Raw genomic sequence first — 26,595 nt, 5'->3', positions numbered from 1 at the left:
CATCACGGCGGGGGACACCAGAAAATGGGCTTCACACAGTGTACCCATGTGGGGATTCGAACCCGGGTCTTCGGCGTGACGAGCCAACGCTTTAACCACAAGGCTACCCCACTGCCCAGACTGCACTACTTGTCAGCTACCTCGATTTTATTTCCTCATTACATAAACACAGGGGGCGGTGGGGTAGCCAAGTCATAAACACAATGTCTTGTTTGACATAAGCTACTTATAGCATTTAGACCTATCCTTGTAAAAGATACACAAACCATAGATAATACAATACTTCTATAAGTCATAATATGAATAAAGGTCCAAAATACAATTTGACTATTTTGTTCGCAGTATGATAATTTGATCTTGAGCCACATGTTTAGGCTACCTTGGCCCAGTTTAACTTATCTGGCCAGTGAAGAGGCTAACCGTCTTCTTTACCCACTCAGCAACCTATTGAGCAGGATAGAATAATAATATGGCAGTATGCTAGTACCTCATTATGTGTAAGAGTTCCTGTTGTCGGAGTTGTAAACGGCTTCAACAGTGCAGGGCTTGAAGGTGGCTCCCCTTTGGATTCTTGTCCTGGAGGTGATCTGTGTTGTAAAAATGAAATACAAGAGTCATCAGAAGATGACATATCCCCCCGGCCCCCACATATTTGAAAGAACAAATCATCTGACAGTTACTTAAAGTCCAGCTTGACTTTTTTTTAAACTAAGTCCAAATCATTTCAATGGAAATCATGAGAAATATAAATGCCAAAAATCTGTAAATAGCAAAAGGCACCATTTCAACATTTGCCTAATATATCTGCCAAGTTCTGTTGAAAGATACTGAACGCTTCTCGAGTTGTGCACCGGAAATTAAGCCCACCCCTCCCTTTCGGGACTAAGTCCGAATCGTGTCCATGGAAACCGAGAAAATAATAAATCACAAAAACCTGCAAATAGCAAAAGGCACCACTTTGGGATCTGCCTCACATATCTGCCAAGTTTTGCTGAAAGATATGAAGAAGTTTTCCAGTTATGCTCCGGAAACGAAACCCGCCCTTCCCTTTTGAGACTAAGTCCGAATCGTTTCCATGGAAACCAGGAAAAATAAATATGCCAAAAATCTGCAAATAGCAAAAGGTATCACTTAGGGATCTGTTTGATATATCTACCAAGTTTTGTTGAAAAATATTGAACGGTTTTTTAGTTATGCTCCGGGAACGAAGCCCAGCCCACTTTAAGACTAAGTCCAAAACTTTTCCATGGAAACCGAGAAAATGACAAAAAACTGTAAATAGCAAAAGGCACCACCTTAGGTTCTGTTTGATATTTCTAACAATTTTTGTTGAAAAATATTGAAAGGTTTTGGAGTTATGCTCTGGAAACAAAATGATTACGGACGGACGGATGAGGCGACGACTATATCACCACGGCATGTAATGATTGGAAAGTGAAACTTGTTAATAGGAAGAAGCATCAAGGCTCGGTTGCTCACCAGGCACATTCTAAATAGGATGAGAATTCAACCACCAAGAAAGGAAAGTGAAGCTGCAGGGAGAGTTAAACAGGTTACTGGCCATTCATTTGCCTTGTTGTTACTTAGATAGAGATCCTTAAAGATTTTTCACAATGAACAAATCAAAAGTTCTCAACATCATCTCAAACTTTAAGGTTCACCATGTTGGCTGGAGGAAAGAAGTAAAATGTTTGTGAACTCCCAGGCAACAGAAAATGTGTAATGCTATGTAGACAATAGAATCATGAGGCTCTGTACATAATAATAATAATAATTGATTTATAGAGCTCCTATTTCCAAAAGATATTGCTCAATGGCGCTATAAAGAGAAAAGATTGTAGACAATGTCTACGGAAAAGAGAGTTTTGAGGGCAGTTTTGAAAGCGTCAGCAGATTCTATTTCTTTTAGAGCAAGTGGTAGAATGTTCCAGAGATAGGGGTCTGCAGCAGAAAACGCTCTTGATCCCATGACTGTTTTGACATGAGGCTGTGTAAGCAGTAGGGAGGTTGACAAGGGGAGCAGTCGGCTTGGAACATGGAGATGAACGAGGCTTTTAAGATATTGAGAAAAAATGTTTTCATAGATGCAGCTGTGTGTAAGAAGAAGAAGTTTGTATTGAATTCTGCTTGATACAGGAAGCCAGTTAAGAGTTTGGAGGATAGGTGTCCAGTTTGGTAGTGTGGTGCATGGGCAACAACACGGGCAGCTGAATTCTGAATCCATTGGAGTTGTGAAAGGAGCTGTTGAGGAATGTTGTAATAGAGGGAGTTGCAGTAATCAAGTTTAGAGAGAACAAGGCTGGTCGTTAGAAGCTGGGCCGTGTTGAAACCTAAGGGGTTTCGGATCTTGCTAATATTGAAGATGTGGTAGAAGCATCCTTTGCTGAGTGATTTGATTTGATTTTCTAATGACATTGTTGATGACACCAAGATTTTTTGCAGAGTCGGACTGCGTGATAACATCATCCAAGCTCTTATTTCAGCAATACATTGTTGTATCTTCAGTGCACAATCTTCAGCAAGGTTAGGCTCCGCTGACAGATATAACTGATTGTCATCAGCACAGAGATGAAATTTCAGTGAGTGTTTTCGGACATTGTCACCAATGAGGAGAATGTACAGACTAAATAGTAATGGTCTGAAGACAGATCCTTGGGGAACGCCATAGTGGAGTGGTGATGCAGCGGAGAGTACAGATTCCACTTTGACGGACTGAGACCCATCATGTAGGTGCAATAGGTGCCTCCGCTGAGGGAGGTCACCCAGTGACAGTAAGGTTCATATATCAAGGTTCGATGTTGTTGTGGACTTTGCGTTGTGTATTTTAATGTTAATCTTGTACCTGGAGAACGGAACCTTTCATGGACCTTATTTCAGGTTCTATGGTTGTTCAAGTCATTGTTAAAGATTCTTCACAAAATAAGAACAAAGTTCCGATTTTTCCAAATAAATACAGTTTATTAATTAATAAAAACAAACTAAGCCAAACTCAACAAAATAAACAGAAGCCAGCATCACACATACTCACAACTATCAGTCTATGAAACCCAAAGAAAAAGAAGAAAGTCCTAACTATTTAATTCCTACATACAAAGCCTACTCTAATCCTATCGTTTCACCCAACCCACTAAATATTCTCCTACTCTACATGCAAAATAATCCTACACAAAACCTAAGGAAAGGAGGAAGACCTCCTGACTTACTGTTCGGTCAGGATGTCCTGAAGCAAGCGACTTCTCTGAGCGGTACAGGCCCTTAAATACCCCGCGTGCTAACCTTTGACCCGGGAGAAGTAGCCTAACTCCCATTGGCCCGCAATGGAGTCAGCCGACCAATCACGACAGCTCTACCATACCGCACTCGGAATGCAAACAGAAAACACACCGGGCCACGGCAATCCGAGCACGGCATAGCAGCGCATGCCGTTACTGTGAACTGTCCGGGAAAGGAACAATTCCAACGGAATTTTACAGCCAAACGAAGGTAAAGAGCGGAATTTTATACACTACAAGCAACCTCTGAAGAAATCACTTACTCCCGAAAACTGCTACGTAAAACTTCCCACTAAATATATATATTACAACCCTAATAATGTGAAAAGAAAATAACTTTTATTCCCAACAAAAAACCCACTTTCCTACATTCCTCCCCCCTTAAGAGTAAAATTCCCAATTTTATTCCCATATTTCTTTTCACACACACATTCACACTTACAATAAGTTGCAACAAAAATGCGACAAATACAATAGAAATAATGCGACGTTTACAATATAAATTCAATCACTGTTCAGTGCAGACATGGCCTCCAGTTCTTCTTCCTCTCTTTCTTCCCTGGACCTTCTTCGGGAAGGGAGGCGATGACGCCTCGAGGCTTCCTCCTGCCGAAGTCGTTGCCTTCGTGGGGAAAGTGTCTTTTCTTCTGGCTTCGCCAACCTTGGGAGTCACGTTGCTCCAGGATCCATGAATTGCCGATTGGGAGCTTGAACCCTGGAAACAGTCACGTGTCCATCGTGTGACCTTGTATGCCACCTCCCAGATGATAACTTGGCGAAATCCTTCCCACATAGGGAACAACAAAAACGTGTCACATGAGGCTTGTGTTTGCTCAGCCGATGATCCAAGAGTTTTCCATATTTATGGAAAACATGTTCTCCACACCCGGAGACCGGGCATGGCATCCCTGCATCCGTCCAAAGGGGTCTTTCTCCATCAAAGAATGCCTTCGATTCTTCCTCTGAAACCATAATCTCGAGCGTTTCCATCGCTGAAAGCGAGAAAAGGAAGGAAACTTCCCAATAAGCATATTAACAACAAACAAAAACGAAGCAAAGCAAAGAAAACAAGCATCAACAACTAAAACAACTCAAACACGTTTAAGAATTTATTTGGTAAAAAAAAAAAAAAAACCATACTGTAGCATATATATATACTACCCATCAAAAGTTTAGACTCACTAGTGTAAATACTTGTACTGTTCTAAACTAGCTTTTTGCAAAATATTCCATACTGTTTAAAGGTACTGTTTATATATATGTCTTGCATATACATGAGTTGTAAATACCCCGAGGTTCTCCTCCTTTACACCAAAACGCATCTGTTCACATGCACGACCTAACTTGGTGAATACACAACCATAAGGTTTTCAGGTTCCCCAAGTTGGTGGAGAACTGCCTTCGATGCCTACTATACTGAGGTAGTGTACTGGTGATTTCATTTCAGATGCCTTGTCCCATAACTTGGTGATTGCACCCTCATCAGACTCATCCTCCTCATCCCTGGAAAATGACACAACTGGATTTGTGTCGTCCAGTGTCTTAGACAGAGATAACTCTGTATCCCTTAGCCAGTTCCAAGTAACAGGTTGACAATCAAAAGGCTTCAAATGATCCACGTGGACATTTGATACAGGTGAATTTTGTCTCTTCTGTATTCCATACGTTATTTCAGAGATTTTCCTGATAACCAGGTATGGACCATCCCAACCAAGACCTAGCTTTCGATTGGCCTTGGGTGGATACCATCTCCAAACAAAATCTCCAATCTGAAATGATCGAACTTTCAATCCATGGTCATAATTTCGCTTCTGTGTTGCAGCAGCAACACCCAACTTGTCAGAAGCAAATTGAAAAATCTTCTGAAAAACATCTTGTAACCATTGAACATATGCAACAGGACACAGTGGATACTGAACACCTGGAGGATGACCCACCATCACGTCAATAGGCAACTGAATTTCCCTACCTAACATCATCAAGTTAGGAGTACAATTGGTGCTCTTGTGTTCACTAGCCCTATAAGCCATAAGGAGATATGGTAAGTGGTCGTCCCAGTCTAATGGTTCCTGATGGACATAAATTGAAAGCATCTGCTTCAAAGTACGGTTGAAACGTTCTACCAATCCATCAGACTGTGGTCGGTAAGGAGTCGTACGGGTTTTCTCCACACCTAACAAATCACAGATACCTGTGAACAAGTGTGACTCAAATTCCCTACCTTGATCGGTATGAATCTGTTCTGGACAACCAAATCTACACAATACCTCGGTGACTAGCTTATCAGCAACAGTAAGGGCTGTATGATCTCTAATAGCAAATGCCTCTTTCCATTTAGTGAAATAGTCCCCTACAACCATGATGTATTCATTACCATTCCGGGTAACCGGTAAAGGACCCACAATATCAATTGCCAAACATTGCCATGGATGTCGGACCTGAGACTGCCTCAACTTGGACTTGCCTTTACCTGGGCCAGGTTTGCAGCGAGCACAGAACAAACATGACTTACACCACAACACAATGTCTTTTGACATATTTGGCCAATAAAATCTTGACTTGATAGCAGATAATGTTTTGTCTCGACCAAAATGACCAGCACAACGTTTCACGTGTAACTGTTCAAAAATGCTATTTCGAACAAGTGATGGAGCAATCAGTGTCAACTGTTTATCAAAAATATCAGACTCTGATATTCGATACAACAGTCCATTCTCCACAACCAAACTATCCCACTGACCCCACAGAGTCTTTGCCTCTGTTGACCACTCAGTAATATCCTCCCTAACTGGACACTGCAATCCTTCCCTCATCAGTTTCAAGACAGGGGCAATACCTGGATCTGCTAATTGACCTTCTAACAGCTCGTCCCTAGTCCAAACCGGTATCCAGTTAGGCGTACTAGTAGAACCAACTCCAGAATCAGACAGGATGTTCCCATCAGTTGACACATCTAAACCTGCTGCACTGTCATGTGTAAGAGGTGATACTCTAACTAATTCTGTATTCATGGCCAAACACCCTGAACAAACTGGCTTGACACTATCTCTCCTGTCACCATTGCAGTCTGGACACTCTTCAAAACTACACTTCCGTAACGGCTTCCTAGATAAACCATCAGCATTAAGATGTTTTGTGCCAGGACGATACTGAATCTGGAAGTTATAAGTCTCAATGATGCTTAACCATCGAGCTAGAATTCCTTCTGGATCTTTGAAATTTTTCAACCAGAACAACGGAGCATGATCAGTCCTTAGCAAAAACTTTCTACCAAACAAGTAGTGTCGAAAAGATTTAAAAAATGTGACAACTGCCAACAACTCCCTTTTTGTGGTACAATAATTTCTCTGTGCTGGACCTAGAGTTTTACTGGCATAAGCAAGTACTTTTTCTTCACCATCCTGAATCTGTGAAAGAACAGCTCCCATACCAAAAGCACTAGCATCAGTATCCAAAATAAACATATCCTCATCTTTTGGAAATGCTAATACTGGAGAAGTCACAAGACACTTTTTCAACTGGTTGAATGCTTCATCGCATTGCTCTGTCCATACAAAAGGAACACCTTTTCGTGTTAGTCTAACCAAGGGAAATGCAATGTGAGAGAACTCTGACACAAAATGCCTGTAATATCCCACCAGACCTAAAAAACTTCGAACTTCAGTACGACTTCCAGGAATTGGCCAGGTTTCGATAGAACTGATCTTATCAGGATTACATCTGATCCCTTCTTCTGACACAATATGACCTAGAAAAGCAACTTCTGTTTGAAAGAGTGTACACTTCTTAGGCTTCAACTTAAGGTTTGCATGACGTAACTGTGTGAAAACCAACCTCAGATTTAGTAAAGCATCACTGAAATCTGACCCAAAAACAATAACGTCATCAAGGTAACACAGGCATTTCTTCCACCTAAGTTTTCCAAGAACTTTGTCCATCAACCTCTCAAATGTAGCTGGTGCATTAGTTAAACCAAACGGCATGACATTGAAATGGTACAACCCCATATGCGTGGCAAACGCAGTTTTGTGCTTATCCCTTGGATCCATCTTTACTTGCCAATATCCACTAGCCAAGTCCAGCGTGCTGAACCACTTGGAACCTCCCAGAGTCTCAAGAGTCTCATCAATACGAGGTAAAGGATATGCGTCCTTTGTACTGACAGAGTTCAACTTTCTAAAGTCCACACAAAACCTACAACTGCCGTCCTTCTTAGTCACTAAGCAAACTGGAGCTGACCACGGACTATCACTAGGCTCTATGACACCATGTTCCAACATTTTGTCTACTTCATCCTCTATCACCTGTTTCCTACTCAAAGGCACTCTTCTAGCAGGAAGCTTAATGGGAACCGCTCCAGGAGTGTCTATCCTATGAGTTTCCACACTGGTTTGTCCTAATCTCCCGTCCTCACCAACAAAAATATCCTCAAACTCAGAAACTAAGTGAGTCAAAGCCTGTCTCTGTTCAACCGAAAGGGTTTCTGAACTTTTATCAATCAAAGGCTGCAAGTGAGAAGGAAGTTCCTGTTTGACTGTTTCAACTTCTTGATTTTGACACTCAACCACCTGTCTAATAGCACTGATGTTACCAACTAATGACGAGCTGTTCAATGATACTCCCTTGTTACTGAGGTTTAAAACTGAAACCACAACCTTATCATCCTTAGGTCTAACTAAACTCCTAGCCACAAAAAGACCTCTACTACGCAACTGGTTATTTGGTTCAATCAAACCATGTTCATATGAAAAGGGACCTACCATTTTACACTCAATAAATCTTTCTGCACCTTCAGGAACAACAACTTTGTTCTGTACAAGAATACGAGAACAGCTGTATGTTTTCTGACTGTAAAGCTTGAGCTTACCCTGTGAAGTACTAAGCACCTTCTTTCTGATCTTGATTTCACAATCATACGTCTCAAAGAAATCCATACCAATGATACTACTCAAATGTCCTAGGTCTGCAACCACAAACTCTTGCACAAACTGTGCTCTACCAACAGTAAACTCAAATGTTGCACAACCATACACATGAACCAGAGTACCATTTGCTGTGAAAATGTCCCTACCAACGACACTCAAAGTGGAATCACTGAGACCCAACTTCTGGAAATCCTGATATGACAGTATTGAAACAGGAGAACCTGTATCCACAAGTACTGTACATATGTCTGACCCAAGCTCAATATCCAGAAAAAGACATGATTTACCACTAGTACTAGCACGCAATACTACTGGCTCTCGCATACTTGAACGCATTTCTCCCACATGTGATGACCTCTTCCCTGCAGTGCAACTTTCAGTCGGCCTAACATTCTGCTTGACATTGGCTGGAATCTCGGCCTCGATCCCAGCCTGACTTAGTTTCCCCATTTGGTTTTGCTGCAGCAGGTCCAGGTAAGTCTAACTTAGCTAGATGTGGACATTTATCTCTCATATGTCCAGGATCCTGACAAACATAACATGCAAATTTCCTTGGCCTCTGGAATGATTTCGCAAATATTTCTAAACGCTGATCTATCAACTTGACAACAGCATCCACAGTCAAACCCTCATTTGACACTGGTTCGGAAACCCTGGCAATCCGCTCACACGTTTCAGGTTTCCTGCTTTTTTGTCCCTCAACTGCCTCAAACTCTACACCATGAGCAATTGCTTCCTCTAATGTTTGGGGATGTGCAAACGCAATGTGTTTCTTCATATTGAAATTCAACAACCCTGTCAAAAACTGGTCTATGACATGTGGCTCAAGCGAAACAAAGGTGGCATCTGGATACGCCAAAAGTGCCAATCTCCGCAACTGGTAACCATAGTCAGCCACCGACTCATCCTTGCCCTGTCTACGGTTCCTAAACTCAGTCCGAAAAGCTACACCTCTTTCTCTAGGATTGAACCTCTGAGTTAGTACACCTTTAATTGCACTGTAATCACTCAACTGTAATAGCGTAAGGCTACTGAGAAGTTTTTGAGCTGTACCTCGTAAACACATAGTTAACTGTTGTGCTTTTTCTCCACTAGACCACCCATTCCATGCAGCAACTTGTTCAAAATGAACAAGAAAATCCGGCCATTCACAACTTTTACCATCAAAAGTATCCGGTCTAACTTCACGATGGGTAGGTTTCGTCACGAATGGTTGCACAAATGAGCTATCACAATCACTATGATAAACCCTATCACCTGTCCAGTTAGAATCTATCAAAGAAGTATTCGACATCGGACCAGGACCCAACCCTGCTGCTGAAGGTGCCCTCTGATTGTATCTACAGAATTCATTCTGCCTGTCAAAGTGTCTATCTACAAATGGAACACCAAAATGTACAGAACGTCTATCCTGTCTATCACTTCAACCATAAGCAGACCCTTTCTGAAAATTCAGCATTGCTTCATTCATAGATGGTGAAATACCCATTATCTCACTATTACCGGCTTGTGTACTAACACTTGGGAGTGGATGAGAGGAACCAATGTTTTCAACTGAACGACAAACATTAGGTGTAGAGGTTGCAAATCCCACTTGACCTAAATCTGACAAGTCAATAAGAGCATGGTCCAGATTATCTGGAGGGGACTCAACCCGATCATGTGCCATGGAATATAAATCACGTGTCTCCCCTGATGCCATTTTGTTTGACTATAGATGCTGCAAAACCAAGAACTTTACAATTCTGCTTCTAAACGTACTCTATGAATGTACTTTATGACCTCTAATCAGTTTCAACAGGATATACCTGTATGATGAAACAGACCTTGATTCACATAATAAAACTACAAAATGTAATACTTTACTTGTTTTGGGGATTTTTCCTTTTTTTTTTCTTACGGAAACAATGTTACTTATTCTGACAAGAATCAATCAGTTTTCACTAAGAAAATGACAAAACAATCCGGGTCACGGCACCAAATCTGTAAAAGGCACCTCCGCTGAGGGAGGTCACCCAGTGACAGTAAGGTTCATATATCAAGGTTCGATGTTGTTATTTAACGCTCTCCGTTGTGGACTTTGCGTTGTGTATTTTTAATTAGATGTTAATCTTGTACCTGGAGAACGGAACCTTTCATGGACCTTATTTCAGGTTCTATGGTTGTTCAAGTCATTGTTAAAGATTCTTCACAAAATAAGAACAAAGTTCAGATTTTCCAAATAAATACAGTTTATTAATTAATAAAAACAAACTAAGCCAAACTCAACAAAATAAACAGAAGCCAGCATCACACATACTCACAACTATCAGTCTATGAAACCCAAAGAAAAAGAAGAAAGTCCTAACTATTTAATTCTTACATACAAAGCCTACTCTAATCCTATCGTTTCCCCCAACCCACTAAATATTCTCCTACTCTACATGCAAAAGCAAGCGACTTCTCTGAGCGTTACAGGCCCTTAAATACCCCGCGCGCTAACCTTTGATCCGGGAGAAGTAGCCTAACTCCCATTGGCCCGCAATGGAGTCAGCCGACCAATCATGACAGCTCTACCATACCGCACTCGGAATGCAAACAGAAAACACACCGGGCCACGGCAATCCGAACAGCATGACAGCGCATGCCGTGACTGTAAACTGTCCGGAATTTTACAGCCCAACGGAATTTTACAGCCCAACGATGGTAAAAAGCGGAATTTTATACACTACAAGCAACCTCTGAAGAAATCACTTACTCCCGAAAACTGCTACGTAAAACTTCCCACTAAATATATATATTACAACCCCAATAATGTGAAAAGAAAATAACTTTTATTCCCAACAAAAAACCCACTTTCCTACATTCCTCCCCCCTTAAGAGTAAAATTCCCAATTTTATTCCCATATTTCTTTTCACACACACATTCACACTTACAATAAGTTGCAACAAAAATGCGACAAATACAATAGAAATAATGCGACGTTTACAATATAAATTCAATCACTGTTCAGTGCAGACATGGCCTCCAGTTCTTCTTCCTCTCTTTCTTCCCTGGACCTTCTTCGGGAAGGGAGGCGATGACGCCTCGAGGCTTCCTCCTGCCGAAGTCGTTGCCTTCGTGGGGAAAGTGTCTTTTCATCCATTTTCCTGCATAGGTAAGGACGTATCCAGTCAAGGACAATTCCATCAATATCGACTCTGACCTTCAGACGCTGCACAAGAATTTGGTGATCAACAGTATCAAAAGCACTGGAAAGATCAAAAAAGGGCTCCATCAAGTCATGGTAGGGCTCCATCAAGTCATATCTTGAGACTATCTTCTTGAGACATTTAACAGAAAGGACAAATTAGACACTGGGCTGTAGTTTCTGAAATTGTCTGCATCAAGTGTTGGTTTCTTCAACAGTGGTGTGATTATAGCCTGTTTATAGACACTTGGTACTTCGATCACCACAACTAAGAAAAGAGTTGAAAATGTCCAACACAGCTGGTAGTAGATGAGAAAATGTGGATTTTGTGAGCCAGGTGGGCAGAACATCAAGAGATCATGTTTTCACTTTTGCTGCAGAAACGACCAATTTCAAATCAGGAACTTCAACAAAGACCATGGTGCACAGTTCCTGTCTACTTTGCAAATCACTTCGAATATCTTCAAATTTACTGGGGAAGAACTTCACAAACTCCTCTGCTAAGTTCTTCAGATCACTGTGTTCAGGAAGACAACAGTTAGAATTTCGCTTGAGCAGGTTACTGAGGAGAAGGTGTAGTTGCCGCGGATTGTTTTTACTCTCCTTAATGTTTTTCTAGATGAATGCCTGCTTTGCCGAACGTAATTCACTGTTCACCATATTGCGAGCATTGCAATACATTTGACAATGAATTTCTAGGTGTGTTTTCACCAAATCTTTTCAGCGGCACGGCGCTTCTTTTTCAAGTCACGGATATTGTCATGATACCATCCTGTATTGGGGCGTATGACAACTACTGTGGATTTCAGAGGTGCATGACTGTCAAGAATCTGCTCAAGTGTTTCATCAAACTCGAGGAATTTGCCATTCACATCTGTTGCATCAGAAACTCGGTCAAACACTTCGGAGGTTTCAATATCAAATGCAAAATCATCGATGTTAATGCCTCTAGTCTATCGATATGATCAACAAAGTGATCAGAAATATTCTCATCAGCAACTGTCACACTCTTCACTAATCCACAGTCTTCTTTGGTGAGAACCAAATCCAAGATGTGACCTGATTTATGGGTGACAGCGGAAACATGTTGTTTGAGAGTAAAACTTTACATTTTCCACCCTTTGTTTTCTTTTTTTTTTTTTTATAAAGGCCATTGCAGTATAAAATCAGGAATATGATGATATTACTGTTTTCGTTTGAGGCATGGGGCACTGCACCATCTATTGGCACATCAGTTTTAAAGTGTGCCAGATAAACATGCAATAAGGGCTTAATAGGGGCTTATTACTAATGGAGGGACGGGTTGGATGGATGGAAAACAGATGACAGAATCTCATTTGAACTCTCTGTTCAGTTGAGATAAAAACTTCACTGAAAAACTGAATGAAATACCATCATTTTATGGAACACAGGCATGTCATGTTCCAGATCCATTTGTCTTGTGAATTCATTACATAATGTTTATCTATACAAGAAGACAAAGTCATCAATATCCCCCTCAATAGAAAAATACTCTATATGTCTACTAGTTATGATTATGTCAAATGTTTTGGTGTGTATATGGCAAAGTGGATGGAGAGTATTGAAAGGTTTTAAAGTTATGCTCGAGGAAGGAGCACTACCACCAAATTCAATCAAAGCCAAAAGTGTTGCCATGGAAACACACAAAATTATAGTATGGAAATGGAAATGAATAATGAATATATTAAACGTTTTGAATTGTATTTCCATTCTTTTCAAATGTGTAAATACATCCTGCAGATTGGATACAGTTGCTAATTACATCATTTATCACAAAGTCTAAACTAGAAAGACAGGAACTGAAAAATACATGGTTATCAGCATACCTAAGTTCTTGAAAATGTTTCTTCGCCTTGTATTTTAAGTCCCTTGCTTCAAAGAATATCTCAAAGTCAAGACGATATCCAGTTTGAAGACTGAGCCTTTTCCCAAGTCCCCTGTCCACTGCAAATTCAGTGAGTAAGTTTGATAGTTTCCTGTTTGTTACAGCCTCAAGCCATTGTGTTAAGACTTCTTGTGAAGACACCTTCCATGTCATCCGCTCTTGCTGCAAGGACACCACTTTGATGTTTTGTGGCAACAACTTATTCAGCTCCTTTACATCTCTGAAGCATTCCAAGATAGACCCATAGTCCTCTACTTCAGTCTCATCTTCTTCCTCATCTTCACTCACAATGTAAACTTTCAGCTTTGAACTAAAACCTGGAAGAATTCATGAGAACACTTAAAGACTGTGATTTATTTTGCATTTCTTGTTCAAGTCCTGTTACATGTCCTATAACTATAATGCTGTAAAAAACACGATTCTGATTAAAGTCTAATAAGAAAATATTAGCACATACCAAATTGTTCAACTTGATTCTGCTGGTTCACATCCATTCCATCACTTTGGCAAGACATACTGCAGTAAACTGAAGACGACCTAAACAAAAACAACATAACAAATTACTAAAGCAAATATTTCACATTCATCATGTTTACTCTACTTCTCTGCAGATTATGAATGTTTTTTTAGCTTTGTTGTTAAGGGGCCGTTCATAATTTATGGCTAGGGGGTTATGATGATTTTTAAGTGGGGTCACCCATTTTGTTCTGGGGAGCTCGGGGGTTCACCTAAGGGGAGGGAAAAGAAAAAAAGCAATTTTGTATATAAAAATATGTTTCAAATTATGCTTAGAAATTATGGGAAGGGGAGGGGGGTCATTGATTTTGTACATGACATGCAGGGGGGTCACTTATTTGGTACATAAATTTTAGGGGGCTCATTCACATTGTACATGCTTCTCCATAAAAATCATCATCACCCCCCCTAGCCATAAATTATGAACGGTCCCTAACACATACTAGAATAAAATCTAGAACGCTTTGGTATCAAGGCTTCTCACAAGTAAGCAATCTCTTGATAAAGCTGTCTCCTTTACCCAATCCTGTGGTGTTTTTTTGTATTTCACAAAGTAGTAAATCAAGTCTGATATCTTTAGCCAATGCTAGAATGATACTGTTTGTACTTTCATCTGACTTTTCTGTGATGACAGATATTGTTACATCTCATATACTGGCATAACTCATCAAGCTGATAGTCCTTCTCCCTCTAACTTTCTGTTTAACTCGCACATGACTTCACCCTGTGAATCGGTCTTAATCATATCACTGAAATAAGGATTAATTAAACATGGAACCATTTCATGACCTCAAACTATATACATTTGTACTATATACTCTTAGGTCAAGGGAATAATAATGTCAATGACTCATGACATTTATGTCAGTTCAGAAATTAAAATTACAAAAATTCAGTCTCATGGAAACAAAGTCATTATTGTTTTATGTGTTATCATTTTTATACTTTATTGTACATTCACAACAAAAGTGTGCAAAAATGAATATTTCTCTGAATAATTACTCTATGTGTTCTCTTACGACAAGCATGGGTTACTGAAGACCAATTCTAACCTGGATCTTTCACAGGTATTTTTTAAGCAAGGTAACACTGCACTGTGTGAGTGCACATAACACTTTTGCGCGCAGTATGCATGCATATGATTGTTGATTATCAACAATAGTTTATATATAAAAGATATGGTCATAAGAGATAATATTTGTGTATTATTTGGTTTATTGTTATTCTGTTAAGTTGTATTAAAAGTAGACTATCTGTATGTTTTACTTAAATATCCAAGATCATGTAAGTAATGTGTATTGTTTGCACCTAGTATGTATCTTACTTATGTGTTTATCATACTTATTTACAATGCATTGTTCACAGTTATGCTATATAATATCACTCATATATTGTGGCAGCAAGGTGAACTGATACATATCACAAGCAGACAAAGTCATCAATATCCCCTGCAATGGCAAAACACTCTTCATGAATATGTCAACTAGTTATGACTATGTCAAATGTTTTGGCGTGTATATAGCAAAGTGGAAGGAGAGCATAGAAAGGTTTTTAAGTTCTGTTCCAGAAAGGAGCACTACCACCAAATTCAGTTGAAGTCAAACTTGTTGCCATGGAAACACAAAAAATATTTTATTCAGAAATCCAAAACTACCAAAAGGCACCAGTTCACCACCAGACACCAGATCTATTTATGTGCCAAGTTTGGTGAAGAAATAGTGAATGCTTTTAAAGTTCTGCTCCGTAAAAGTGAGTGAGTGAGTGAGTGAGTGAGTTTATTTTTACGACGCATTCAGCAATATTCCAGCTATATGGTGGCGGTCTGTAAATAAGTCTGGACCAGACAATCCGGTGATCAACAACATGGGCATCAATCTGCACAATTGGGAACCGATGACATGTGTCAACCAAGTCAGCGAGTCTGGCCAGCCGATCCCGTTAGTCGCCTTTTACGACAAGCATGGGTTACTGAAGGCCAATATTCTAACCCGCACCTTCACGGGCTGCTCCGTAAATAAGCACCAACACCAAATTCAGTCAAAGCCATGGAAATGATATCCTATTCAGAAATAAACAAGAGTCATCAGAAGATGACAAATCCCCCCGGCTCCCACAAATTGGAAAGAACAAATCATCTGACAGTTACTTAAAGTCCAACTTGTTTTTTTCAAAGCCAAAACGTTTCCATGGAAACCAAGAAAAATGAAAAAATACACACCAAAAATCTGCAAATAGCAAAAGGCACCACTTTAAGTTCAGTTTGATATATCTGCCAAGTTTTGTTGAAAGATATTGAATAGTTTTCGAGTTGTGCTCCAGAAACGAAACTCATCTCTCCCTTTTGAGACTAAGTCCGAATCGTTTCCATAGAAACCGGGAAAAATATCAATGACAATAAGAGTCATCATATGACATATCCCCCTGGCCCCAACATATTTGAAAGAACAAATCATCTGACAGTTAGTATAAAATCATTTCTATGGAAATCATGAAAAATATAAATGCCAAATATCTGTAAATAGCTAAAGGCACCACTTCAAGATCTGCCTCATTTATCTGCCAAGTTCTATTGAAAGATATTGAACTGTTTTCGAGTTGTGCTCCGGAAACGAAGCCCACCCCTTTTGAGACTAAATCCGAATCGTTTCCATGGAAACTGAGAAAATAATAAATGACAAAAATCTGTAAATAGAAAAAGGCACCACTTTAGGTTCTGTTTGAGATATCTACCAATCTTTGCAGAATTTGTTTTAACGATTTTTTGAGTTATGCTCCGGAAACGAAGCCTACCCCTCCCTTCAAGACTAAGTCCAAATCGTTTCTATGGAAATCAAGAAAAATATAAATGACAAAACTCTGTAAATAGCAAAAGGCACCACTTATGGTTTTGTTTGATATATATACCAATTATTGTTGAAAAATATTGAACAGTTTTTGAGTTATGCTCCAGAAACAAAATGATTACAGACTGATGGCGCACAAACAGACGGTGAGGCGTTGACTATATAAAAATTACCAAAAGGCACCAGTTCACTACCAGACCTATTTATGTGCCAAGTTTGGTGAAGACATATTGAACAGTTTTAAAGTTCTGCTCTGGAAAAGAACACCAACACCAATTTCAGTCGAAGTCAAACTTGTTGCCATGGAAAAACCAAAAATATCTTATTCAGAAGTCCAAAACTACAAAAAGGCACAAGTTCACCACCAGATATCTATCTATGTGCCAAGTTTGGTAAATAATATTGAACGGTTTTTATGTTCTGCTCAGAAAAGACAAATGTGCACGGATGGACGCACCGGTGGAGTCCATTTTAAACCCCTACAAAATGCATTGTGGGGGATAAATACAATAAGAGGTCAGCGGTTGATGTATTATTCTTTTGGCAATATTGAAAGTGTTTATGACCAGTGACCACACTGCTGTCAAAAAAAATATAAGAATGTTATCCTGCTTGGCTTGGATATATTCAATTTTTGTATATCTCGCTTAATAACATCGTAACAGCACTATTTTCTACCAAATGCAAGTATATCTTCACTTCATTGCTTAAAATTGTATGACACATTGTCAGAAAGATTTATGTTGGTTACTGTCCATTCATAATTCTCTGATTACAATCATTGTCATAGGCTGTACCAGGTAATTGTGTTTATACTTTATTATGATGCATAAACTGACTGATGATATTCATCAAATAAATACTGGACACAAACAGATACTTAACTTGGGGGTTTCTTTGGTTTGCAAGCTTATTCCCTCACAACAAATTCCCTCTAAAGCAAATATAAACCTCTAAAGGTGAATATAGCACAAAAGGTTATCATGGCACAAGGGTTTGCATATGAACAAAATCAAATCTTATCAATAAAAAAGAACACAGTTTAGAAATGCATTAAATTGTAATTCAAACAAGCACTTGAATAATTTGCTCCAAACAGGATTGAAAGAAATAATAGCTGTTTACTAGGGCTGTTACTATTCACTCACAAATACTGTGAATTTAATTGTATTCATTAATGAATTCAATTCGTCGATCACTAGAATTGAATATTGATGATTTTATTAAAAGGTGTGTTTTTACTTGAATTCAGGTGTTCTTTAAAGGTCACATGCAACCAAAAAATCAAACATAATTAAAACACAATTATCACTTCTTCATGACATATAATATGCATCGCTGATTATGAAAAAACAAATAAACAAAATTATAAGCGTATAATCGCAAATCAAAAGTGCAATATTTTGTACTTGGGTTTACCTCCCTCGAAACGAAGCAGCCGGGATACCGAACCCAGTCAGAGCGGGTGGGTGTAACGGCTGGTTCATTAGCAGATGCCGCCTTCACGGCTCATTGTGTGTGTATATATAGAGATGTTGGGTTTTGTAAATACATACTCATTTTTTGTGTATAACATTTTGCAATCAACAGACATCATAACATGTCATGTGTTCAAGTATCACACATGCCTGTCTGTGTAATTACATAATGTGACAGAGACCGAACTCGGGCCATAAATCAATGCGTTTTGTTTATGGTGTATAGCCTGATTGGTGTCAAGTTCAAATTGCATGTGGTCAGTGATCGAAGTTGTGCATTGAATATTGTCATTAGCAGACAGGCAGGCAGACACACAGGTGTCAATAAAACAAGACATTGAGTTTTGTCTGTGACAGCGACATATCTATATCACAGTTAGAAATTGTGTCAACGCTAAATAATGACATTACTTTTAAGTATCGAACTGAGAAAGTGACTCGGTAGAAGAACGTGTGGTGAAATAGACAAATGAAATTATATAAACAGTTTATTTACTGTCATAACATACAAAAAGCTCGCGCCTGTGAGATATCAACAAAACATTATGAAAATAGCTCACACCAAAGCCTTCACCGAGTATTCACCAGACAGCCCGCTTCCAAGTTGCGCGAACCTATTGCACTGCGCACGTGCTATGAGCGCAGCCCAGCTGTTGAAACCCGTATTCCCCAGAAAAGTCTGGGGAAAATTAGTGAAACGTTTGAACTCCGATTTCGCACGTTTTTTTTCATCGCGTTATTTTTCAACTTTATAAGTTGAATTTGCATTTTTGACGCTTTGTCTCGGTAAGTCCATACCGAAAGGTATCAGGATCTGCAAAGTTGTGTTTTACGTTGCATGTGACCTTTAACAAAATGAGATATGCAAAAAGGGAATTTGTCCTAGCCGGACAGGATAATAGCCAACACTCTTATATTTTAAAGCTCATCCCTGGTTTTGTTTGTTTACATTGTTTGTTTGTTTATTGTTTAATGCCGCACTCTATGGCATTAAACAGCTATATGGCGGCTGTCTATAATCAAGTTACGGTCTGTAATCAAGTCTGGACCAGACAATCTTGTGATTGAGATCATGAGCATGGTCACTGGTCAACTGTCAACATGGTCAAATAATGTCAAGTAATTTTTATGGAATAACACATCAACTGGGACTTGCTATTGTATTCGCTATCCAATATTTGTCTTCGTTTCCCAGTATTTGTCATATGCATCATATTCACCTTCTGGTAGATTCGTTGCAGTACTGCTGTTTACCAAATAGAACATGAACATTTTAAAGGAACTTTATGTGCTCTTAATACCTGGTTGAAACAGTGCTCACACAAGATGGAGCATATCAAGCAGTCACTTGTGACTAAAGTTCTATCTGACCCACTTGAGAAGGCTTACAGGAAAGGACTCACTCCCAAAAGACAGACCTCCCATAAGACAGACTCAATGAGTACACTAATTAGCTGAGCCATGCTGTTCACCCCTATTTAATTAATGAGCTGACCCAGAGTCACTACAGAGTATAGTAACAGCACACTCCTATCTCCTGTGCCCTTCTCAAAACATATTACTAATCCTTTTACTGAATAGAACCAAAATTTTATTCTAAAAAATCACATATAGTGACACAGAGAACATACAGCATATGGACACACATTGAAACATTGAGCAAAGTCCAGTTTTGATAAATTTGGCAACTTTAGAGTTAAGTGGTGAATAATCACATTTCATTAGATAAGGAAAAGTTTCAATAGTACAATGTTTACAGAAATATTGGGGAAGAAATTGATTTCTGAGGGCATTTAGTGCTGGACAGTATAATAAAAAGTGAAGTTCATCACAGACATCTAAATTCACACTATGTTTCCATTCTTTACAATACTGGTCAAACACATTCCAAGTTTTTTGCAATCCATCACTTGTTTCAACTAATATGACAGTATTGTCAGCGTAAAGTAATATCAACAATTTCATAAAGATACCAAGCTGGTCCTCAATAAGCTTATTTACATGTTGTTGAATTAGCTTTTGCTTTTAACTGGAGAACAGGATGTTTTTATTACTGAAGATGAAAGTGAAATAGTATTTATAATATTCAGTATATGCATGTTTCATAATAGTTAATTTTCCCATGACTTTTTTTACGTGACCTTTTTCCGATCAACCTTCTAGATGGCTACCTGTATGCCAAGAGCAAGGAGAAAGGAGAAAATGATGATGTTCAAGTGACTTTCTAATAAGTGTTATCTGTGCTCTTATCTGACATGTGATGTAAAATAATATGGTGCTTGGTCTCATATGTTTGATAGGTACATGTATATTAATTATTGTTTTTGATTATATTCACAAGTAAATGTGATCTGGCAAATAGGTGTTGATGTACATATGTGTTGATGAAATATGTCGTAATTTAAACATCATAATTCATTACATGAATTGATAAAACTATAGTTAATACCTAATGTTGTCTTTTTTATCTGGGCACATACCATTATTATCAAGGGTACAGCTTCATTAAGCCTTATGCAACCAACCATGTGTTGTTTTAAGCGGTCTATCTTTTGGGAGGTCTGTCTTATGGGAAGATACTGGTCACATACACATTACCACAAAAACTACACTGTTAGGTCAAACTGTTCCAGACACATATCCTTACCGGGAAAAGGTGCACAGCTACTTTCCAAGAACTACACTGAATACAGATACCAGCACCGTATTTAACACTAACTGAATCACAGTTTCTATCACTGTCATAACGTTCTACCTTTCATATGAAATTGTTGGTGGTATACTCATTAACTGGTTTACCTAATTGAGACTAAATTGTTAACAGGAAGCTGTGATAAAGCTAAAAAAATAATGAACTTAAAAAACACATGAACAAAAAATGAAAAAATGTCATTGCCCATGGTGTTGGATAATTATGTACCTGCTTGAGATATTAGGCTTAGATGAATTTAACTGACTAAACTGATAAGCCACTGATTTAGAGACAAAAATAAAATTCTGTTTGTAAACTACTTGGGTAGCATTGTTTGGACTATTTATGTGTATGGTCAGAAAATATAGCTTGTTAAGTGGAAGTATCTGAAAACCCAAAACAGGTTTCAGCTATCTAAGCGGTGACAGGCCGGGAAAGCCACATTTCAAAAATGACTATTGCCGGGGAGGCCACATTTCAATTAGGGCCACATTTCCAATAGATTAATTAATCAATGGATTACCGTAACCGGTAAACGAGTGTCCCCATGTATATTATTGTTTACACAAGAAACGAATAATCTTTCTTACTCACAAGCGTGGTGTTTAGCAATACCAGTAAAAGACTATCCCTATTTATTATTTATGATTCTAAACCACATTGTATAATATTGTTTTCACAAGAAACTAATAATCTTTCCTACTCACAAGCGCGGTGTTTAGCTTCTTCACTCAGAGTTTATTACTCAAAATGGAACCACCTCCGGTGGTACATGAGTACATAAAATGGAATGCAGAATATACAAAGTATGCAAGAAGGTGACAGGGAATGTACGCAATGAAAACTAGAACATATACATTCGATAAATTTAGATAGGTGTTTGATTGTTGAAATTTTAGTACCTGACATCATTTTTTTCTATATGTAGAGAGATTAGGGAAGGAACAAGAGCTATCTTCTAGGTGAGAGATGCGTTGTTGGCTAAAATATGAACATCTAAAGATATAATGGAATTCATCCCCAGTTACCTGCGAGTTACAAAGGTTACATACTCTTTCTTTTCATGCGAGATTCGTCCATCTTCCACTTTCTATTGGCAATTCATGGTTAGATGTTTTAAAATATAGAATAGGTTTCCAAATATTTCAGATAGCAGTAAGTATTTGTCGATTGACGGTGAGTTTTTAAAAATCTTATAATATTGTCCTTTAGATGAATTATTCATTTCAATGGTCCACGATTGTAAAAACTGGTCTTTCAGGATTGATTCAGATTTTGATATGATCCAGGATTGAATATAATGAAAGGGGTTTACAAATACAGACGCATTTACAAAATATCTGTTTCACATGATTTAGCCAGGGAGCATCATCCATAATATAATCTAGAATGAAAGCTGCTATTTTGTTATATCTAAGACCAGTAGCTAATATAAGGAATTTAAAATGAACACGTTCAATGACATCGCAATACCGGGAAAAGACTGTCCCTAAATTAAGATTAATCTAATCGATTAATCTAACAATAACCTAAAAGGATGGCACAATAAGGTAAAGAGACTTGTCCAGAAATGCCACCCTAACATTTACGAGATAGTAAAGCTATTTCAGCGTGAGCAGTCTCTGACAGAGGTTGCTGTCCTGAGACTTTCTGACCAGTGGACAGCACCTTCACGAAGAAAGAAATACAGAACCATTGACGCTCATAATAGAATTATGAGGAAACATGTCTTGTTTTTTTAAATACGGTAACGCGTAAGGATGTTTTGACAGCATAGCCGGGAGAGCCACATTCCATGTTCACGCAACCGTAACTATTGCCGGGAGAGCCACATCAATGTAGGCTATCTGTTTCGGAAATGTGGCTCTCCTGGCCTGTAACCATCTAAGCTAGCCATTTATAATATGTGTTGCAAACATACATAAAGTATACATAACAGAGAATGAATAACTATGACAATATTACATAATACATATTATAGATCTAGCCCTTATCTAGTACATCACAGGTATAATAGTTGAAGCTTATCCACAAAGTGTTCATGTGGCCACCATCTGGTCATTTACCAACAGATTTGTGGGTTCTTTACACTATAGCCTACTAGGGGTTGTGACAACACTGGAGGAGTCTGCACACAGAGTTAACTTCAAGGTTTTTACACCCAGTAACAGGTAGGCTCGATCCCGGCAACTCAAGCTCGCTGTATCACTAGCCTTGGGCATAAGTTTTGGCTCTTGGTATATTGCAAGTGAGTAAATGGGTCAGTTTTAGACCAGATGGTTTATAATTCCAGATGCAACAACATTAGTTACATAACATTATAAATGCAGTCACACAGACTGAGTAGATCAGATAACTGCAGAAGCATGTCAGTGTTCACAAATGGTGTTTCAAAGTAACAGGACATTGGGTCCTCTAAGTTTCAGATGTCTGTTTGACCCATTGAAAATTCACAGGACCCATAGAATAAAATTAAACTCACATTTCAGATTTAGCATGTCTTATAATTGGCATTGAAATTGTTAACAAACATAAGATTTATAAACAGCAGTCAACAGTCACATGTCACATTAAACAACTTCAGTCAAAGTCATTGTGAAATATACAGTTGGGACACTGGGGCCGGTGGGTTGTAGACTTCTATCGGACTTGGGGAATCTACCAGATTTGTCAGAGGGTCAGATGCTATTCGTGAACACTGGCATGTATGTCCTGAAATCTGATTATCATATAAAATATAATCACTACATGTACAGCCAGTGGAGATAAGTATGGTAAGTTCCCAGGATATGACAGAATATGCTCATTCATCTTTGATTAACAAAATATCAAAAGGAATTGAATGGAATTGCTGGACATTTTAAATATTCAGTGATATGTCTTCATGCTCACAAGTCATGTGCAACACATATCGGATTCATCTGGAGACCACTAATCACTCAGTCACTTCCCATATCTGATCTTTTATCTCTCCAAACATTGCGGTGAGGGTGTTACCTTCTTGGAAGATCAAGTTGTCATTATGAAAATGTCTGGAAGTATTGGCTATAGACCTGCAGCTTGGAGTGATAAATACATGTCAGTTTTTAAACTGCCATACACAGGAGTATGTAGATCTATACATCATTACATGTCTATCATGGCCATATTGGCTACACAGTCCAAAAACATTGACTGATACTTCAAGTATAGGGCATATTGTGTTAGAACGCACTCAATTACAAAGGCTCATCAAATTTCCATCACTAAATACAATGTTTGGCCAATTATTGTGAACTATCCTGAGAAGTTTTGTGCTACTAAACTACATTCTTTTGACAGGGTTCAGTGTAGCTGAAGGGGTCGTTGTCGGCACAGGTACTACAAACATGCAACACTATTCGTGAACACTGACCTTTGGTACACATCTAGGGTTTACGTTTGGGGTTAGGGTTAGGGTGACATGACACTAAACAATATGGCTGGTATGTATCCGGTATTCTGCACTGTAGGCGTCTACCCGTGCCGACAACCACCCTTTCACTTACGACACGGAAACCCTCGATACATAATTTCTCGAACACAACACACAACGTAAACCCTTTTTATATGAAAAAAACAACAACAGTCTCCTTACTAACAGTTCTAGATGACAAATCTAACTGATTTGACTGGTTATATTGTGTAAATGTGTTGTCAAATTTCCTAGTGTCGGTCTTCTGTTCACTTTAAGAAAAAGCACCTTGAGCATTTGCTCTCGGAACTGATACAGTTGAGCTATATTCTATAGACTTACCTGTTATTTCAGAGTAGCATAAATAATTTCATGTAGATTAAGTCAAAGACTAAAGTCTTTGTGGCTTAATTGATCATGAATAACGCTATTCTTTTACGATTTTTTGTAATTAATCCTGAATAACTGTCATTTCACAGATTTATAACTATTTTCTGTTGGTCGGCTAGTAGTGTAAGTTCGTAAGTGTAAGCAGACGAAAAAATTAAACAAAGGGGGATAATCGGTAAAATTTGAATCGTCGTCATTCGCCCCTTTCCGTAATCTGCATGCATTCGTAACTACTCGCCTCTTTCCGCGAGAAGGCTGTCCGGAATGACACGAGTAGTTACGAATGCATGAAGACCATTCGCCCCTTTCCGTCACCTCCATGACCTCGATATTTGTGAATGGCAAGAAGACGGCTTGTACCGGAATAGCACGAATGGATGATGAGGCAAAAACACGGTCCTCTCAGTGGTTTACTCCCACTGTGCCCACTTTTGGAAATGGGCAGTGTTAAAACAACAGAGGGATTAGGGTATAGTCTGTATCGTGCTAGACGGCACTGATACAGGGTATAGTCTACTAAACTCTTAAGTCATAAACTACATGCTAAATTTTTTTACTTAATTAATAAAGTGGTATGTAACTGGCATTAACACAGCAAGACATAAGTGTAATGAGTTTGAAATAATAATGTATTAACATAAGAAGAACTTAAGAAACATCAGCATGAGTAACATCAATAAGATATATGTCCCTTCACAATACAGGGTAACATATGTTATTTTGGGGATTACACTTTCAAAGCAAAGTACAGATTCTAGTATTTTTTGGGTTGAGTCCCATCCGGGATTCGAACCCGCACCCTCAGAGTCAGGCACCTAACCGCCAGCACACAAAGTCAGACGCCTAGACCGCTCAGTGAGTGAGTGAGTGACCGATATTTTCCACAAAAATGGAAGTCGGACAACTGGTAGTCTAGACTGCGAACTTTAATTGTGTACCCCTCTGTGATAAGTGTTAATTGGCACGGCTCCCACGGCCGAAAGCTATGAAATACACACTGCCATTTTAGAAAGTGGTCAAATGTATTCATAATTTCTTTACTAAGAAAGTTTAATCCCAAATATAACATGTTACATTTGAACACTTTCTAAAATGGCATTGCGTATTTCACAATACAGGGTGTTTGCAGCAGCTTGATGGCGGAGGCTGTCTGGTGTGGAAAATATCATAAAGTTCTTGTCAGGTGCTGAATGCAGGAGGGAGTTGTCACGTCAACGTGAGCATTAGCCATGACTGGGACATTTATTAGTGTTCACCAATTTGTTTTGAAATTGTGCTCACCAATTTATTCAGACTTGTGGTCAAGGTGTCACCATACTTACCTTGAAACAGACTATAACTAATCCCCCTGTTGTTCTACGGGTGACTGCATTTGGTTGTTTAAAGAAAAGTGGGCACAGTGGAGGTACACCCACTTAGCCAGAATGAAAAAAACCCTGTCTGTCTGTCAAAACAGGTCTCTCACATAGCGAGAGTGGGGTATCCTCCCAAAACTTCCACAGATGTTTATACTACATATTACTTTATATTTGCAAATCAGAATTGAAAGGAATTGTTTGCCTTGTTGGCCCCTTTTAAGCAATAAATATAAAATTTCAAAACTCATTAGCTATGTTATATTGTAAAACTACATATTTTAATATGTACATTGAATGTACGTGAAGCTTGCATAATTTTTGTTTTGTATATTCAGAATACTATGAAGGTAATCAACAACATTTCAAGGTAATACAAGAAAACAAAATTTGCAATGTTTGACTACATGAAATATGCACGAATTTATATTACCTATATTTCAGATTTATTATCTACCTGCTCTCTTCTCTACTACAATTTCTACTCTGCTAAGTCAGGTGATGTATCATTATCTGTTGTTTCAGTTCAGCGCACTTCCTGGGCTATCCTATTACCTAAAAAGGGGTGATGAGGAGTTGTTGTTTCAACAATGTGTAGTAGTATTGGGATGTGGA

The 26,595-nt window shown here is 38.7% G+C and overlaps 1 protein-coding gene across 1 annotated transcript in view; it reads right to left on the bottom strand.

Annotated features, from left to right (window-relative positions):
• Positions 1-436: 436 nt before the first annotated feature.
• The window catches only part of LOC124258748, a 57,888-nt gene continuing 31,729 nt past the window's right edge, over positions 437-26,595 (bottom strand). The window contains exons 3-5 of the mRNA XM_046692830.1: positions 13,731-13,810; positions 13,215-13,590; positions 437-587 (exon numbers count right to left, since the gene is read on the bottom strand). Of these exons, the coding sequence (XP_046548786.1) occupies positions 437-587; positions 13,215-13,590; positions 13,731-13,788 (585 nt within the window). The 5' untranslated portion in view covers positions 13,789-13,810. The remainder of the gene's footprint in view (positions 588-13,214; positions 13,591-13,730; positions 13,811-26,595) is intronic.

The sequence above is a fragment of the Haliotis rubra genome, unplaced genomic scaffold, assembly GCF_003918875.1.
Source record: "Haliotis rubra isolate DU_JTF1 unplaced genomic scaffold, ASM391887v1 Scf70, whole genome shotgun sequence".
NCBI classification, from domain to species: domain Eukaryota; kingdom Metazoa; phylum Mollusca; class Gastropoda; order Lepetellida; family Haliotidae; genus Haliotis; species Haliotis rubra.
Note: the sequence above shows the minus strand (reverse complement) of the source record. Positions and strands in the feature narration are given on the sequence as shown.